This window comes from Chenopodium quinoa, unplaced genomic scaffold (genome assembly GCF_001683475.1).
Source record: "Chenopodium quinoa cultivar QQ74 unplaced genomic scaffold, ASM168347v1, whole genome shotgun sequence".
NCBI classification, from domain to species: domain Eukaryota; kingdom Viridiplantae; phylum Streptophyta; class Magnoliopsida; order Caryophyllales; family Amaranthaceae; genus Chenopodium; species Chenopodium quinoa.
In genome coordinates this window covers 2,966,520-2,982,379 of record NW_018742733.1, presented here as the reverse complement: position 1 = coordinate 2,982,379, position 15,860 = coordinate 2,966,520, and the positions used below count along the sequence as shown (strand labels likewise).

The 15,860-nt window shown below is 35.7% G+C and overlaps 1 protein-coding gene, 2 long non-coding RNA genes, 1 other non-coding gene and 1 pseudogene across 4 annotated transcripts; 3 read left to right on the top strand and 2 right to left on the bottom strand.

Moving 5' to 3' along the window:
- Positions 1 to 449: 449 nt before the first annotated feature.
- Positions 450 to 2,294, top strand: LOC110723580 (UDP-glycosyltransferase 79B30-like). The gene is made up of 2 exons (XM_021902928.1): positions 450 to 1,452; positions 1,690 to 2,294. Exons 1-2 carry the CDS (start codon positions 543 to 545, stop codon positions 2,178 to 2,180), a joined length of 1,401 nt encoding a protein of 466 aa, XP_021758620.1. The 5' UTR covers positions 450 to 542; the 3' UTR covers positions 2,181 to 2,294.
- Positions 2,295 to 2,413: 119 nt separating this feature from the next.
- LOC110723863 lies at positions 2,414 to 7,146 on the bottom strand (annotated as a pseudogene).
- TRNAF-GAA lies at positions 4,379 to 4,451 on the top strand. Its single transcript has one exon. It is a non-coding gene; the product is annotated as a tRNA-Phe (tRNA).
- A 1,811-nt stretch (positions 7,147 to 8,957) lies between the features above and the next one.
- LOC110723579 lies at positions 8,958 to 10,367 on the top strand. The gene is made up of 3 exons (XR_002511742.1): positions 8,958 to 9,228; positions 9,390 to 9,486; positions 10,331 to 10,367. It is a non-coding gene; the product is annotated as an uncharacterized LOC110723579 (long non-coding RNA).
- A 608-nt stretch (positions 10,368 to 10,975) lies between these two features.
- LOC110723862 lies at positions 10,976 to 12,580 on the bottom strand. Its single transcript, XR_002511779.1, has 2 exons — positions 12,154 to 12,580; positions 10,976 to 11,336 (listed from the first exon to the last, which is right to left on the bottom strand). It is a non-coding gene; the product is annotated as an uncharacterized LOC110723862 (long non-coding RNA).
- Positions 12,581 to 15,860: the final 3,280 nt, after the last annotated feature.

Genomic DNA, 15,860 nt, shown 5'->3' with positions numbered 1-15,860 from the left:
ATGAAAAAGACCGTGCTTAGTTTTTAATTGTGTATCTAATTAAGATACATGGAATGGAGTATTTTATTAAATTAGAAACCAAATCAAAGAACAAAATCATGCCTACAAATATTTAAATTAGAAGCGGATTATTATTATATGTTAATGCTTTGAAGATACACTCTGTACTTGAGCTGGCTAAATTATTGCAAGCAAGCACGTTGAGAATTATATAAAAGAAATCAACAAAGAGAACGAACAAGTAAGAGTTGAACTAGCTAGGCTGAACTGAAATATAATGGATAAGTACGCTAGCAATGTTACTCAGCTCGCTCGAACGTGGGGCTCGGTATGTATCTAAGCTAGATCATCGGATAGATGTGAGCTGTTTTAAGTTAGTGCTACAATCGTACTCAAATTTCTACTCTTTGAATCTTTCTAAATTTGGAATGTGAATATAATGTTTGGATTGTCTTAGAATTCTTCCTTGATTAGTAATTTGCATTCTATAAAAAGATGTGTGTTATGATGTTTATATTCACTACAAACTTGTAGAAAATATTATGGATAAAAAAATAGCAAGTATGGTTGAGGAAAAAGAGAGGCCTTTGCATATAGCAATGTACTCTTGGTTTGCTTTTGGCCACCTTACATCATTCCTTCAATTAGCCAATAAACTAGCCGAACGAGGTCACAAAGTCTCTTTCTTCCTCCCCAACAAAACACAACCCAAACTAACACCTCACAATCACCACCCTCACCTTATCACCTTCATTCCTATCACCATTCCCGCGGTCAAAGGCTTACCTTGTGAGGCCGAGACAACGGCTGATGTTCCTTACGAGGATCGTTCTTTGATCATGGAAGCCATGGACTTGACAAGGGATACCATTGACTCGTTGCTCTCTGAGCTAAAACCTGACTTAGTCTTCTTTGACTTTACCGAGTGGCTACCTGGGTTGGCCCGTAAACATGGGGCCAAGTCTGTGTACTATGCCACAATGTTCGCGGTTAGTGGGGCTTATTTCTTGCCCCGAGCAAGGGCTCAACCTGGCGGCCAAGACTTGTCTAGGCCGCCACCTGGGTTTCCGTCCTCCAAGTCCATGATCACGTTGCAAGCCCATGAGGCTCGCGCTGTGGGGTACATGGTAACCCACATGGAATTTGGAGGAAAAGGAAAGACAATGCTACAAAGGCATGCCGTTGCTCTTGAAGCATGTGATGCCTTTGCAGTCAAGAGTTGTAGGGAAATGGAGGGGGTTTATTGTGATTTTATACACAAGGTGTATGGAAAGCCCATGCTATTGGCTGGGCCAGTGGTGCCGGAACAACCCGCGGCCGTGTTAGATGACCATTTGGATGGGTGGCTGAGTGGTTTTGATAAGGGTAGTGTGATCTATTGTGCACTTGGGAGTGAATGCTCTCTAAGTAAGGACCGATTTCAAGAGTTGCTTCTTGGTTTTGAACTTACTGGTAACAAATATATTTATTACTAGTTTTTTCCCCTAATTTCTTTCATTTTTGTCTGTCCTACTGTCAATCATGAACTATATAAATAATAAAACATTATGGTATTTATATTTCAAACGACCACTATAAAATTTTCAATTAATTAATATTTATACTTAGTCCTATGTATGGACGAAATGACAATTTAAATAATATTGTTCATTTTATAATATTTTATGGTACATGCAACATTTCATATAGGAATGCCATTTTATGCTGCCCTGAAACCACCAATTGGTTACGAAACAATCGAATCAGCTTTACCAGAAGGGTTCATAGAGAGAACAAAGGGAAGAGGAGTTGTTCATGGAGGCTGGGTGCAACAACAACTAATCCTACAACATTCTTCAGTAGGATGTTTTTTGACACATTGCGGTGCTGGATCTTTATCGGAGGCTATGGTGAGTGATTGTCAAATAGTACTATGCCCACAGGTTACCGATCAATTTATCAACGCGAGGATGATGAGTTTGGACTTGAAAATTGGGGTCGAAGTTGAGAAAGGAGAAGATGGTGTTCTCACCAAAGAGGGTATTTGTAAGGCAATTAAGGCAGTAATGGACCTGAAAAGTGAGGTGGGAAGGGAAGCACGGATCAATCAAGCAAAATGGAGAGAATTCTTGTTGGCTAAAGAGCTTGAAGAGTTTTACATTAGTGGTTTTGTTGAAAATCTACTAGATCTAGTTACATGAATTAATAATATGCAGAACTACCTTATATACAATGTAACAAAAGTTTATGAATAACGAATTTGTTTTTACTTTTAAATAACTACCTTCTGATATGAACATTTTGTAAGTTGTTCACACTACAATAAATGATAGATTAGAGTATAAAACATAGATTAGAGTATAAAACATAGATCAGAGTATAAAACATTTTGTAAGTTTAAACTTTTGGTTGAGATGGTCCATTAACATGGTATTGGAGTCAGCTCCAGGTATGGATGGGCCTGTGTGATAGAGTATGAATTTCATGCCATGTTAATAAGGTCAAAGTGTAACCATTAAAAAACACGGAGCGAGTAGACAAGTATTATTCTTCTTCATACATGACATTATTTTCAAAACCCTAGGGCAAAAAGTGCAATAATGTATATATCTTCATTTTGATCCGTAACAAGTACTCTAGATACACCATTTTTGTTTCAAGTAATCAAGGGTAAGATGTGCAATTAATGTTTTAAGACCCTCTTGTACGTAGTGAAAACAACATGGTGACTGCTGTATAGTACTGTATACTACTGAATTGGAATGTACTACATAATTAGAGCTTAACTATGTCATTTACCTATGCTGCAACTAGCTGCTTCACATTGACGGGAAAGGCAAATTTCCGGGGACCAGTGAAAGCCGTATCAACGATGATTCGATCGGCTGCTTCAGTTGGATGGTAAAGGTCCCAGAATACATGGTCACTTCGGTTGGAACAATAAGTTGAGATGGGTAGACAAGCTAGTTTTGCATGTAAATTTCCTATTCCTCCACAACATGCTGCTTTTGCTTCCTTGAAACCTGTAACAGTTGAACAAAATCTATGATGTAAACAAGTTCTAAAACCTTAGGCATGTACATATATTATGTCCCAATATTATAAGTCGCTACCGCTCTAACATTGACATGACACCACATCATACTCATATCGCTAGGATAGCATAAGTTGTAGCATCATTACATTATAAATTACTAAGCTAGGTTTTTTTTTTTTTTTTTTTTTAAGAAATATGAATTAGGGTATGTTCTCGTAGATTGAACTCAGCTGAACTGAACTGAACTGAACTGAATTGAGCTGAGTTAAACTGAACTGAACTAAAATGAATATTTTATAAGAGAAGGAAATTAGGAGATGAATTGAAGTGGACTAAACTGAAATGAACTGAAATGAATATTTTATAAGGGAAATTAAGAGCTGAACTGAACTGAAAATAAACATATATGAGAATAGACCCTTATAGTATGGAGGCAATTAATAAGTATTCCATATTAAGCATGTGAACGATCTATGTTAGAGATATATCATCCGATATGTCATATCTCTAACAATCGACCATATCATTTATGATTTTACGTGCCATGAGACAACCACTTTACGCGATAATAAACGTACCATAGGTAGCTGGTTGTTGGATGAGGTTAAGGAAGACGGCGTAGGTGTCGAAGTAGGTATATTGGAAGCCTTTAAGTTGTGTTTGGTAATCCTGAAGAGCTGATATGAGTCCTTTGTCATAACTGGAAGCCCCAAAATTGGCTGCTTCATTGCAAGCTTCAGTTCTGTTCCTGTCTCTCTGTGACGGGCAACACCCTACTGCTGCCACCCCGAATATCACGAATTTTCGACCTCCAAAATCGTATAGTCGCTGCGATTAATTAAAATACATCAAGAGAAAGTACTAATAATTTTTCTTCCAAAATTGTATAAATTGTAATCACAATATGTATTTCAATATATTAATGTAAACTATCTTGTGTCGTAAAAATAGTGTTATTTGAACTAGTAATGTCTACTGTTTCGTAAATGCATATGTACTCCATGCTATCGATTGTGAATAATAATAATGAAGTGGAAGAATATAGACATATACCTTTAATTGACCTTTGAAAGCGAGTACCATAGAAGCCACGTATTGTTGAGGGGTGACTTTCTTTTGACTAGAAGCGGATGAACCGAAATAGCCAAAGATATCATTGCTTCCAATCACGATCGCAAACACTGATTTCGACAATACTTATTGTGCTTCTATTTGTCCCAATAGTTGCGTTATTTTCCCTTGTACTATACCGAAGTCATCTACTTGCTTGGTAAGAGGTATAGATTGACGCTGAAAATTTATTATTATAAACAGAAAATATTAAAATTAATAAATATAATAAAAACAAGAAATAATCAACATGCGGGGATAGCTCAGTTGGGAGAGCGTCAGACTGAAGATCTGAAGGTCGCGTGTTCGATCCACGCTCACCGCATTTTTTTATTTTTAGGGGTTAATCTGCTTTGACCGTTTGACGGATTGTTGGTAGCCCAATTACTTTTTTGCTTTAGCCCATTTATAAGATTCTTTTTCTTTACAAAAAGCCTGAAACGGCCCACTTTTCTTCTAGTTTAAGGTTTCATTTCCTATACAATTAAGCAAAAAATTATTTTTCTAATCCAATCACCCAAGAATATGATTCTTTTTCGTTTCTACATATGTATATGTGCTATGTCACATTATATAATATTTTATTATTTTGAAATATTAAGTATCTAATTGGTTCAATTCTTATATCTCACTCTTATCATAGTTGAGTCTTATGGTTACAGATTGTTTTATTCGACTTGTTTTGTATGAACTAATTTGAACTTTAATACATAAGCATTAATGGGGTGGGTTTAACACAGATTAAGTAACAAAAAAGTTTCAAAATGATTCAATGTATAAATGAATCTTGTTATCTTGTTTTTGTACAGAGCTGGTCAAGTTAAGCTAAATGTGTACCACAGAACAATAAGTTGTAACATACACACGTACAACCAATACTATGTTTGTTCAATTGTTTACGTGACCTTCCTAAATGAGCATACACGAAAGAAAAATAACCTTGATTATACAGTACAACTGACAGTATAATAAAAATTACTATTTCACAAAGTTGAGAAGAGAGTTAAGGAAGTCATACGTAAAGTTGGTCAGTGCCATCAAAGATTCCAGCACCTCCAGATGCAAAGCTAACTCCACTTGAAAAGTTGCTACTTTTGGTGTGTGTCAAGGTAAGGTATGGTGGTGGAGACACTAACCCCAATTTCTCAGCTGGTAAATTAAAGGTTAATCATGAAAATAGAAAATCAATATTTTACCATTAAAAACAAAGTCATTCAATTAAGGAACAATTATTTCATTTGCCAACCTCCATACCCTATCAAATGGGTATACATTTATCTCCTTATACAACCAACTTGTTAGCTAACAATCTAACTGGAGCTCTCATTCCTATTATAATCTCAAAAATAAAATATGCTGTTAGGCTTAATTAAATACCATTAATTACTATTTGATGCAGATATTCTATTATGGTAAAGCTTATAGTACACCCATTTGATCTCTATAGGTCATTAATTTATGTAACAATTTATATCATCGGCTCCTTGATGGTTTGATTCATTTAATTTGAAAGGTATATCAAACCAGACTAAACAAAATTACTACTGTAACAAGTATTGGGTATTGAAAAATCAATAATTGGAAAAAAAAATGTGCACAATTATATATACTATTAGATAGTTCTCTAGCTTCTTATGAATTTCAATTTAACAAGTTACGGCTTTTTGTCCTAAGAAATTTTATACGTAAAGATACATAAAAATGACATTGCATTGTACTGTAATATTTGAAATTTTTGAACATTAAGAGTCACACGTAATTACTATGTATAAGCATGTAAGATTTTCAATTTGTTTAGATGTCTTTATTTTAAAAAAAAATAATAATAAAAATAAAAAAGGAGAAAGATTAAATTTCTAGTATATACTAACTTCCATTATTCACAAACTGTTGCGTAATATGAACAAACATCTTCTAAAAGGGTACATTATTTGCAACAACTAAACAAATGCAAGTTAATTATGTGTGCAATGCAATGATGCATGAACGCCGCTATCACATTTCATGAGATGCCAAAATGTTTGAAGTGTGTAGAACATGTCATGTCATCTATTTGGACTTTGGTAAATAGACCAAACAAAAAACTAAGAGGTGCCCATTCATAGTTTACATAATTTTAGTTTAATTTCTCAATGCCCATTCATAATAATTTACATAATTTTGAAAAGTTAGGGGTGTCCATTCATAGAGAGAATTATAGTATAGATAAATTAAACACCTAATTACCTATAAAGTAGTAATAATATCAATTAGAGCCTCTAACATCATATTTACGCAATTTATATATACCCATCTACTATAATTAAGTGTTGTTATTATACACAAAACATGGCATATTTATACAAAATAATGACAAGTGTTTTATTCTATGGTCTATTAAGTTTAATAACTACGTACGTAAACAATAAATACCTAAACAATAAGCGGTGAGAAAATAAGTTAGAAGTAAATATATTGCTATAATTGATCGAGATTACACAGGGATTATAAAGTTATATCGTCTAAACCTTAAACTTGTAGCAGTATCAAAAGAGTGAGTGAGATTACATACCAAGTAAATCGGCGGCATTTTTGCCATTGCTGAATCTTCCGGTGGCCTTGTGAGTAGGAAAATCAATGCCATTATGAGGAAAATTGGCCTTAGCAATGGAGAAAGGAAGATGATTGTTATTGCCAACATCAACCAATGAATCTCCAAACACAAACAATGCTGGTGCTAGTTGATCACCCTTTGTATATTTGAGGTTTATAATAAAAAAATAAAACATTATTGTTAGTATAAAATTATATTTTACTATGTATAGTGAGGATGCCATTTTTCTCAAATTCCTCTGAAAAAAAAATTATGAAAATTATTAAATGTGGAATAATTGAAATAAAAAAAGTTGAGGTGAGATAGATGTTTTGTTCAGAATATATAAATTGAGGAGTAAATTAAAGATATTTATATCCTATGTTTTGTTCCATCACCTCATCTTAGAGCTAGGTGTGAATGCATGACATATTTAATAGATTGTTCTTTTGGCTTTTGGTGAATTTCTTTAATTTGTGTCATGGGATTATTCCATTTTATTTTTATTTTACAACTGGCTATTTGTGGAGCATGCATTTCTGTGCTCCATGATTGTGAGTATCTTCTAAATTTGTGTAAAGTTTACTGAGATAGTGATACCTTACTTGTTACATAACCAACAATTATTTAATTGTAAGTTAAAATGTTACCATTTTTGTTGCTTTGTTCTTTCCTAGTTTATGTATATGTACTATATGTTACTTAAATTCTTTTCTCTTTCACTCGATTCACCTTTTAAAAATAAGGAATAAATATTACGAGTAACTGTTAATATATATTCATACATGTTCTAATTTATAAAAGCGTAATTAATTTTGATGCTACAAGTATATTTTTAAGCATCAAAATTAATTTAAAACAAACCGAAAATGATATGAACTATTCCATGACATCATTAATAAATTAATTTTGATGCTACCAGTAAAAGGTTGATGACCTTGATGTACTACAAATCAAATTTAAAACAAATCGAAAATGATATGAACTATTCCGTTATTGTAAATCTCGAAGGAATTCTTATGATTTGGAGCCCCAATTTAAAAGCTAGACTATGAGATGATTGAGGTATCTATAGACTTTAGTAGGTCACTTGTACAGCCTACGTATATAATATCAATGGGGCTAAGATTAGTTTTATCAATCCATCACTTGTATCATCATACATTAAGATGTAGTTCAAAAGTGATTACATGAACTCACGATAAATTAGTATAGTCTATCAACACATCTTATGGTGATTTTTTTTTTTTCATTATCTTCAAATTACATTCAATTAATTGTCACATTGATATTATAACATTTAACATGAAGAAGTTTTTTAAAAGGGTACCTTGAAAACAAAATCCATTATTAGACAATGAAGTAAACAAGAAGCGAGAAGTACGACTTATTTTGTTCATATACCATATGGTCCAAACTAGCAAAGCCAAAAATCCTATAAAATGGCTAAGAGAAGACAGTTGTTTATGAGTAACATAGAAAAACAACTTATATACCGACTAGTGAAACATTTGTAAATGACCAAACTGTATCCCCACCATTGTTGATGTCTAATCTAAATCTCATTGCCCATATTAGATGCCACATTTCTACTTTTTGACATTTTTAAGAGTCATACATCACCGTCCCATTTCTATCCCACTTTTATATGTCTACCACATTTCTATTTCTATGCTACTACAATGTATTTTATTAGTCTTCCGTTTCATAATAATTGACACACTTTACATACTCAATTTAGATAAGCGATGTATGTCGACCAATTTAAGTAATCTGAGATGTGAGGTCTGTGAATGGCTTGGCCAAAACCGCGTATTTGCTATAAATGAAATCTGTAGCAAGTGAAAAGTAAAAAAGAAAATAAAAACGCTAGTAATTGTCAGATCCTTTGCTGCTCTGAGCTCTTGCCAAGTATCGTGATATGAATTTAATACTCGTACAAAAATACAGGCAGGATTAAAGCCAATACTGTTGCTTCTCGTGGCCAATAGCCCTCATGCAATGTAACTCTGCACTGACTAATCGCAACACGTTTAAACTCCCCTATTTCACATTAATTGCAACATTTTTTTTTATTTTTTTCTGAAACAAATTAATCGCAATATTATGACACGTACATGTGTTAATCTGAAACGAAGGTGTTTGGGTCCAATTTATCTAATTGGGCCTAGTCATGTATTTGGGTCCAATTATCTTATTGGGTCTGGTCACTAAATGTAATTGGTATACACTAGACCCTAGTGTAGGTAGGGATACCTACACCCCCCTCTAAACGATGCGTTTATCATGTTACCCACATCCCATAACCCACTAACCTACTGTAACTACCTACCATTCTCTCTAAAACCTTCTTCTTCATTTCTCTAGACTTTCTCTCTCATCAAAACTAGAAAATATGAACCAAAATTGCTTCAAAATACTACAAAATTGCTTCAAAATACTACGAAATTGCTTCAAAATATTGCTAAATTCCTTCAAATGTCTACATTTGCGAAGAAATTCAACAATCGCAACAACATTCACAGAAAGAGTAAGTAATTTTACTAATTTTTTTTGTATGAACCTATTTTTTCTACTACGTATTTCATTTTGAAATTACATGTTCAGAAACATAATCTAACTTGATTAGAACTATTTTATGCAAAAATCATTAAAATCTACTATGTTTTGTGTTTTTTTTATTTTTTACAGAACCGAAAAATATATTTCGAATTAGAGAGATAAAGAGAATGATGATTCAGAGAAGAATCATGTTCGTTGAACATAACAAGGCATAGTCTGAAGAAACGTAAGTATTATTTCAAAAACCTATTTAAACAAGAGTAGAAATTTTTTTTTAAAAAAAAACAACGAACAAAAGTCTCAAGTTGTAGATCTAGAACTTTTAAAAGATATTAAAAAGTCTTATGGTATAGATGTTAACATTTCTACGATTCCGAGTTAATATATGAACATATATAGAATTATAAATGTTCATTTGTATATTTGAATTTATTTGAGTTTATATTTGACTTTATATGCCTAAATAAATAATGTTCATTTTTATGATATGTTATGCACATTTATGAAATGCATAAATAATCATTCATTTGAGTTGAGAAACTGACTTATTTATTCTATCAAATCTTTTGATCATTTATGAAATTCATAATGTTCATTTACATATAAAGTAATGTTCATTTTAAAATATATGTTAATATTGGTTCATTTCAGTTTACATATATATTTATATGCCTAAATAACGAATGTTCATTTCTTTTATACATTATCCTCATGTATAATATTGAGAATGTTCATTTGTATGCATTAAAACTAATATCTTACAACCAATCTAGCTATATTGTAGTGATGTCCAAAGTTACACATTTGATATAAATTTGCACATGGAATTGAAGAATACGTAGTTGTTTTGGAGAAGATAATATGGCTTAACAACGCTGATTATACAAACTGCGGAGTATAAATTATGAAGCATATAGAAACATTCACTACTAAACTTAATGAGAGTTAGATTTGTGATTTGAAACCAAATAGTGTAAAAGTGATAAATGTTCATTAATGTAAGATATATTGTTCATTTATAAAGTAGTGTATATAATAATTAACATTTGTTAATTCATTTTGTTCAACAGGTGAACCAAATTAGGAAGCAAGGATGCGGAACTGATGCTATTTGAAGAAAAACACTAAATATAGGTTAAATCGAAGATAAGCAAGGAAGTTTGCAAATGAACAGTACATGTTATATGTTCATTTATGAAAGTGTATATGTTCATTAATGAATGTGTATATGATCATATCTTAAACTTCCTCCATTTCTTTTTACTTGCAACACAGCCTTGTGGCACGTGTTTTGAGGTCGGGTTTATATAATGTAAACGGATAAATTATTCATTATAATTTTTACAAATGATACTTAACCCTATTCTAATCTTCGTGTAAAAATTATATTGATAAAATAGCTCGTTTACCCTCACTAATCATCTCCTAAAATTGCGTGCCTAAAAGGTGTGTTGCAAGTAAAAGAAAACGGAGGAAGTATATAGTTTTATAGATGATTTTTTTTGGAGGAAAATAGACTTATAGATATTATTTGTTAAAAAAATTATTGTAATTGATATTTCATTTTAATCTTTATTTGTATGAAAAAATATATATAATTTTTAGGTTTTATGAATTGGTTGTTGGTTCTTTACTTTTGTTCATTTTCAAATTGATAAATAATCATTTACATATGTTGAATTTTAAAAAAACAATATACTAAAAAAGGTACTATATAGAAACAAATTCTTATGTCTTTAACACTTGAAGAACTTTGAACAAGAGCACCTTGATCATTTATTGGAACCGTGGGAGGAATAACTTAAACATTTGTCGATTGAACATTTCTGGAATGGGGTTTAAACATTTCTAGATTGAAGTTTGAACAATCCTGAGTTGAAGTTGGAACAATGCCAAGAACTACGGGTGGAACAAAATATCTAGTTTGAGATTTTGTAGACGCATTAGTACTCTTGGATTAACTTGAGCATCATTTTTAACACCAGCACCACCTTTATTTATAGGAACATTACATTGAGCTTGAGCAGCAGAAACACCAGCAACACTTTTATTTATAGGAATATTTAAATCCTTCGACTGCAAAACAAATTAAATGATCATATTAAAATATATAAATGTTCAATTACAAACACTTAAATAAACAGATAAGAAAAACAAAACTTTAGCAAGATATGAAATATCAGCTTTTTTTCCCACTGCACAAAGTTTTAATATACAATTATAAATGAACATAACAAGTTTCAAAAAATGATCATATTAAATCCTTTAAACACTAAATCCTTCGCCTTCAAATAAAAGTTAAATGATCATATTAAAATATATAAATGTTCAATTTCAAACACTTAAATAAACAGATAAGATCAAAACCTTAGCAAGATATGAAATATCAGTTTTTTTTTCTCATTGCACAAAGTTTTAATGTACAATTATAAATGAACATAACATGTTTCAAAAATGAACAATAATTAACAAATACAATGTTCAATAGCAAAATTGCACATGATCAATATGGAAAATTTTGACACATAATATTATCAAGAAAAAATGGTAAAAACAAATAATCATATATGACATAAAAAAATTAAGAAGTACAAATGATAACACATAATTGATTAATTTTAAATATAAAAATGATCCAAAAAAAAAAAATAAAAGCATAAAAACAAAATCACGCAATTTTCAAACATAGAGCAATGAAATAAATTGAAGCAGCGAAATATTCATAACAAAGTATGAACAATCCAAAAACGTTCATCATAATCATAATCAAATTTTGAAAATTGAAGCAACGAAAAGAATAATAATACATAAATTAAGTTGAAATAAACAGAGCATTATAACACAACAATGTATTGATGATAAAAATTACAAAATTATGATTGTAATTACTCACATTGTTGATGAACAAACGAATCAATCAATCGAACTCTAGAAGACGGAAACACACTTTCGTAATCACGATCGAAATTAGCAGAGGAAGAATCAGCCATTGACGATCAACAACAATTATCAAAATCGTAGGAAAAATAAACGGCAAAATTAGTATAAAATCAAATGAAGAAGATGAATTAACTAGAGAGAATGTAGGTAGAAAAATGGAAATTGATCAATTGAGGAGAGAGAAAATATTGGGTTTAAAATCATTTATATACATAGCTTGAATAATAAGAAACAAGGAATTAAAAAAATAAATAAAAAAAAGGAAAGAATTGAAGCATGAATTAGCTCGTGAGTACTCCCCGCAAGCTACAAAATGGCGTAGCATCAGGGGGTGTAGGTAGACCATCCTACACTAGGATGTAGGGTATAATTTTCACACTAAATGACTTCATATTCCAAGGTCAAGGCCCGAGTCTCCAATCAAGCCAAGTCAGCCAAGAGTCCTTTGGTCCGAATTGCCATGGTCAGCCCATGACTATTTAAAGGCCCAATTGCTCTCCTCTCATCATGTGCAAAGGTATAAAAGCCTTCAATTCATTCATTTGTAAAGAACAACACAACAAATCCTCAAGCATTAAATCTCTTGCATAGCTTTTCCTCTCTAAACACTGTTCGACTTCGGCATCGGAGGGGTCTTCCTCGGATCCACCCCCGAGGCCAGTTTACGTGTTTTAGTTGTGCAGGAAACCTTCGGCCCAGCATTAACTGGACCGGACCAGTCTTCAGCCACTTCAGCGGGCCTTCAGCAAGGCCCCATTGTTTTCATCCGAAACAATTTAGCGTCGTCTGTGGGGAAGACTTTCAAAAATCTGTAAACCAAATTTCTAATCAAAATCATCTTGCAATCATCTTAGTAGCAATGGCTAAGAACCGCAAGAGCAAAAGCCTCCGTCGAGGAGCAGGCGAAAAACCTAAAACTCCTACTCCATCACCCTCGCCGGACCGGAACTCTCCCAAGGGTGCTAGCTCGGGGGGAGGATCATACAGGGAGGATTCCCTTTCTCCCGTAATTCACAACTCTCATCATAGGCCGAGTCCCTCTCGGTCTAGCAGAGGTCAGTCCGATCATAGGACTCATTCAGTGCCCCAAAGCCAACCATCGACCATCCGCTCTCACTCCCACACTCAGCCGAGGACCCCTTTGACGGGGCCCAGCTCGGAGGAGGTGGCGAGAGCGCTGGCAGTGCTCATGGAGGCAATGAGGGCACAAAATATGCCTCCACCCCGCAATCGAACTCCTCAGCATACCCGGCGTCAGCGGAGGAAGCTAGACCATGATGGTGGGAAACCTCCTTCCTTCCGGGATTTGGAAAAGTGGGAAGAGGATACCTGGAGAACTGAAAGAGGGAGGAAAAAGAACCCTCAATTTTTCAGAGGATCCTCAACCTCTCGACCAGAAACGCATAAGAGCAGCAGCTCAGCTTCTCGGCCAAAATCTGCTCGCCGAGAGCAACCTGAGACTGTTCGCCGAAGCGTCCTCGACCGACTCGGCGGCAAGGAACCGAGCGTGCACAGTCGCCTCTCGTTCCCTGTAGCCGAGGCCCAGACTTCCCAGCCAGGGACGAAAACCACTCCTACCTCTCTAAGAGGGCAGAGCGCGGTCCCTTCGGCCAGGAACAAGGGCAAGGCCGTTATGCTACCCACCAGTTCCCCATTCGAGCAATGGATACTGGAAGAGCACGTGCCCACGGTTAAAATACCGTCGCACATCACATATGATGGGACTTCGGATCCGAAGGACCACATTGCCTCGTATGAGGCTCATATGCATCTTTGCCCCAAATCCGAAGCGACTTGGTGCAAATATTTTCCAACCACTCTCAAGGGGGTCGCGCAAGCATGGATCTCCACGGGAGTGAAGCAAGGCTCTATAACAGGGTGGGATGATCTGTCCTCCAAATTTAGGAGCAAGTTCTCCACGGAAAACCGCCGAGAGAAGACTACTGCAGAACTCATGGGTCTGCAACAGGGGGAGGCCGAAAGCCTCCAAGACTATCTGACCCGTTTCAGCAACGAGTCATCCAGCGTCTCTTAGCTGGACCAGGGGTTAGCCGTTTTTGCAATGCAGAATGGCCTTCAGCCTGGGAAGTTCCTAGACTTCATGGTCATGCATACCCCGCAGACCTTGGAGGAAGCTCTGAACGCCTCGGATAAATTCATCCGAGCCGAAGAGTGGAACAAAACAAAAACCCAACCTCAATCTGGGGGAGGGAAGCAAAAACAAACACCCTTGTCTGAAGGCCAAGGCCAGAGGACAAAGGGAAAGGCCAAGGCCTCAGAACAATCTTCGGCCAACGAGCCGAAGAAGGAAAAATCTGCCTCATACACAGGCAGATACGAGTCCTATACTCAACTCTCTCTTCCACGCGCCAAAATTTATAGCGTGACGAAGGAAGAGCAGAGTTACCGAAAGCCGAGACCACTCCCAGAGTGGTATCAGCGAAAAAATAAAAATCAGTGGTGCGAGTTCCACGAATCTCCAGGGCATAACACTGAGGAGTGTATCCAACTGAAGGACCAGATCAAGGATATGGTGCGGAAGGGATACTTGAAAAAATACATCGCGGATCACCGCGAGAAAAAGGAGGCCGAGAAGTCAGCAAAGGACCCTCGGCAAGACCTCGACTTCCCCCGGAAGAACAGTAAAAATGCGGAGGGAACATCCTCTCCGATCAATGTTATCTCGGGAGGAATATGCTCTCGGAGGGAACACAAGCGACACCTTAGGGCTCTGACCCACCAGGTGAACAACGCTGACATTCAGCCTCCCCAGTCGCCGGTGCCGAACATGACGTTCACAGCCGCCGATTGTCGGGGGGTAACGTTCCCTCACGAGGATCCGTTGGTGATCATCACCACGGTGGCCAACCACGACGTCAGCAAGGTCCTTGTTGACGGTGGCAGCGGAGCAAACATTCCGTTCCGAAAGGCCTACAATCAAATCAAGCTGAAGCCCAAGCACCTTACGCCGGTACCCTACCCGGTATCCGGATTCAATGGGGCTTTAACTTATCCAGATGGGAAGGTGACACTTCCTGTCACCATCGGTTGCGATGAGGCAGCCAGGAATGTCATGACTGAATTCTTAGTCATTGACACTCCTTCAGTGTACAACGTGATTTTGGGGAGACCTATAATTCACGAGATCCAAGGGGTCGTCTCAACTTATCATCAGCTGATGATTTACGTCTCAGACGCCGGCTTCCCCGAAAGGATCCAAGGCAGCCAAAAGGACGCCGAAGGTGCAACTACCTCAAGCCATCCACTAGTCGCCCAGATGACGATGACAAGGATGAGGAGGAGAAAGAAAAAGAAAGAGAGCCCATCACAAAAAAGCCGAAAGGCCTAAGTGCTTCGGCCCAAGGTGCCCAGAGAAAAAGGGCCAGAAAGGGAAAAGGCTAGCTCTTCATCTGAGCCGAAAAACTCAGAGAGCCATCCGAAGAACAAAAAGTCTGGGACGCCTGCTGACATAGACAGCAGGCCAGATTGTGAAGAGTCCAGTCCATCAGCAATGGATATGGACCAGTAGACTGAAACGATCGAGTTGACCGAAGGAGACGCTGAGAAATGTGTAACAATCGGGATAGACCTTGAATCGAACACCCGTTGTGAACTTATTCAGCTCCTTCAGGACAACAGAGATGTGTTTGCTTTCTCGGC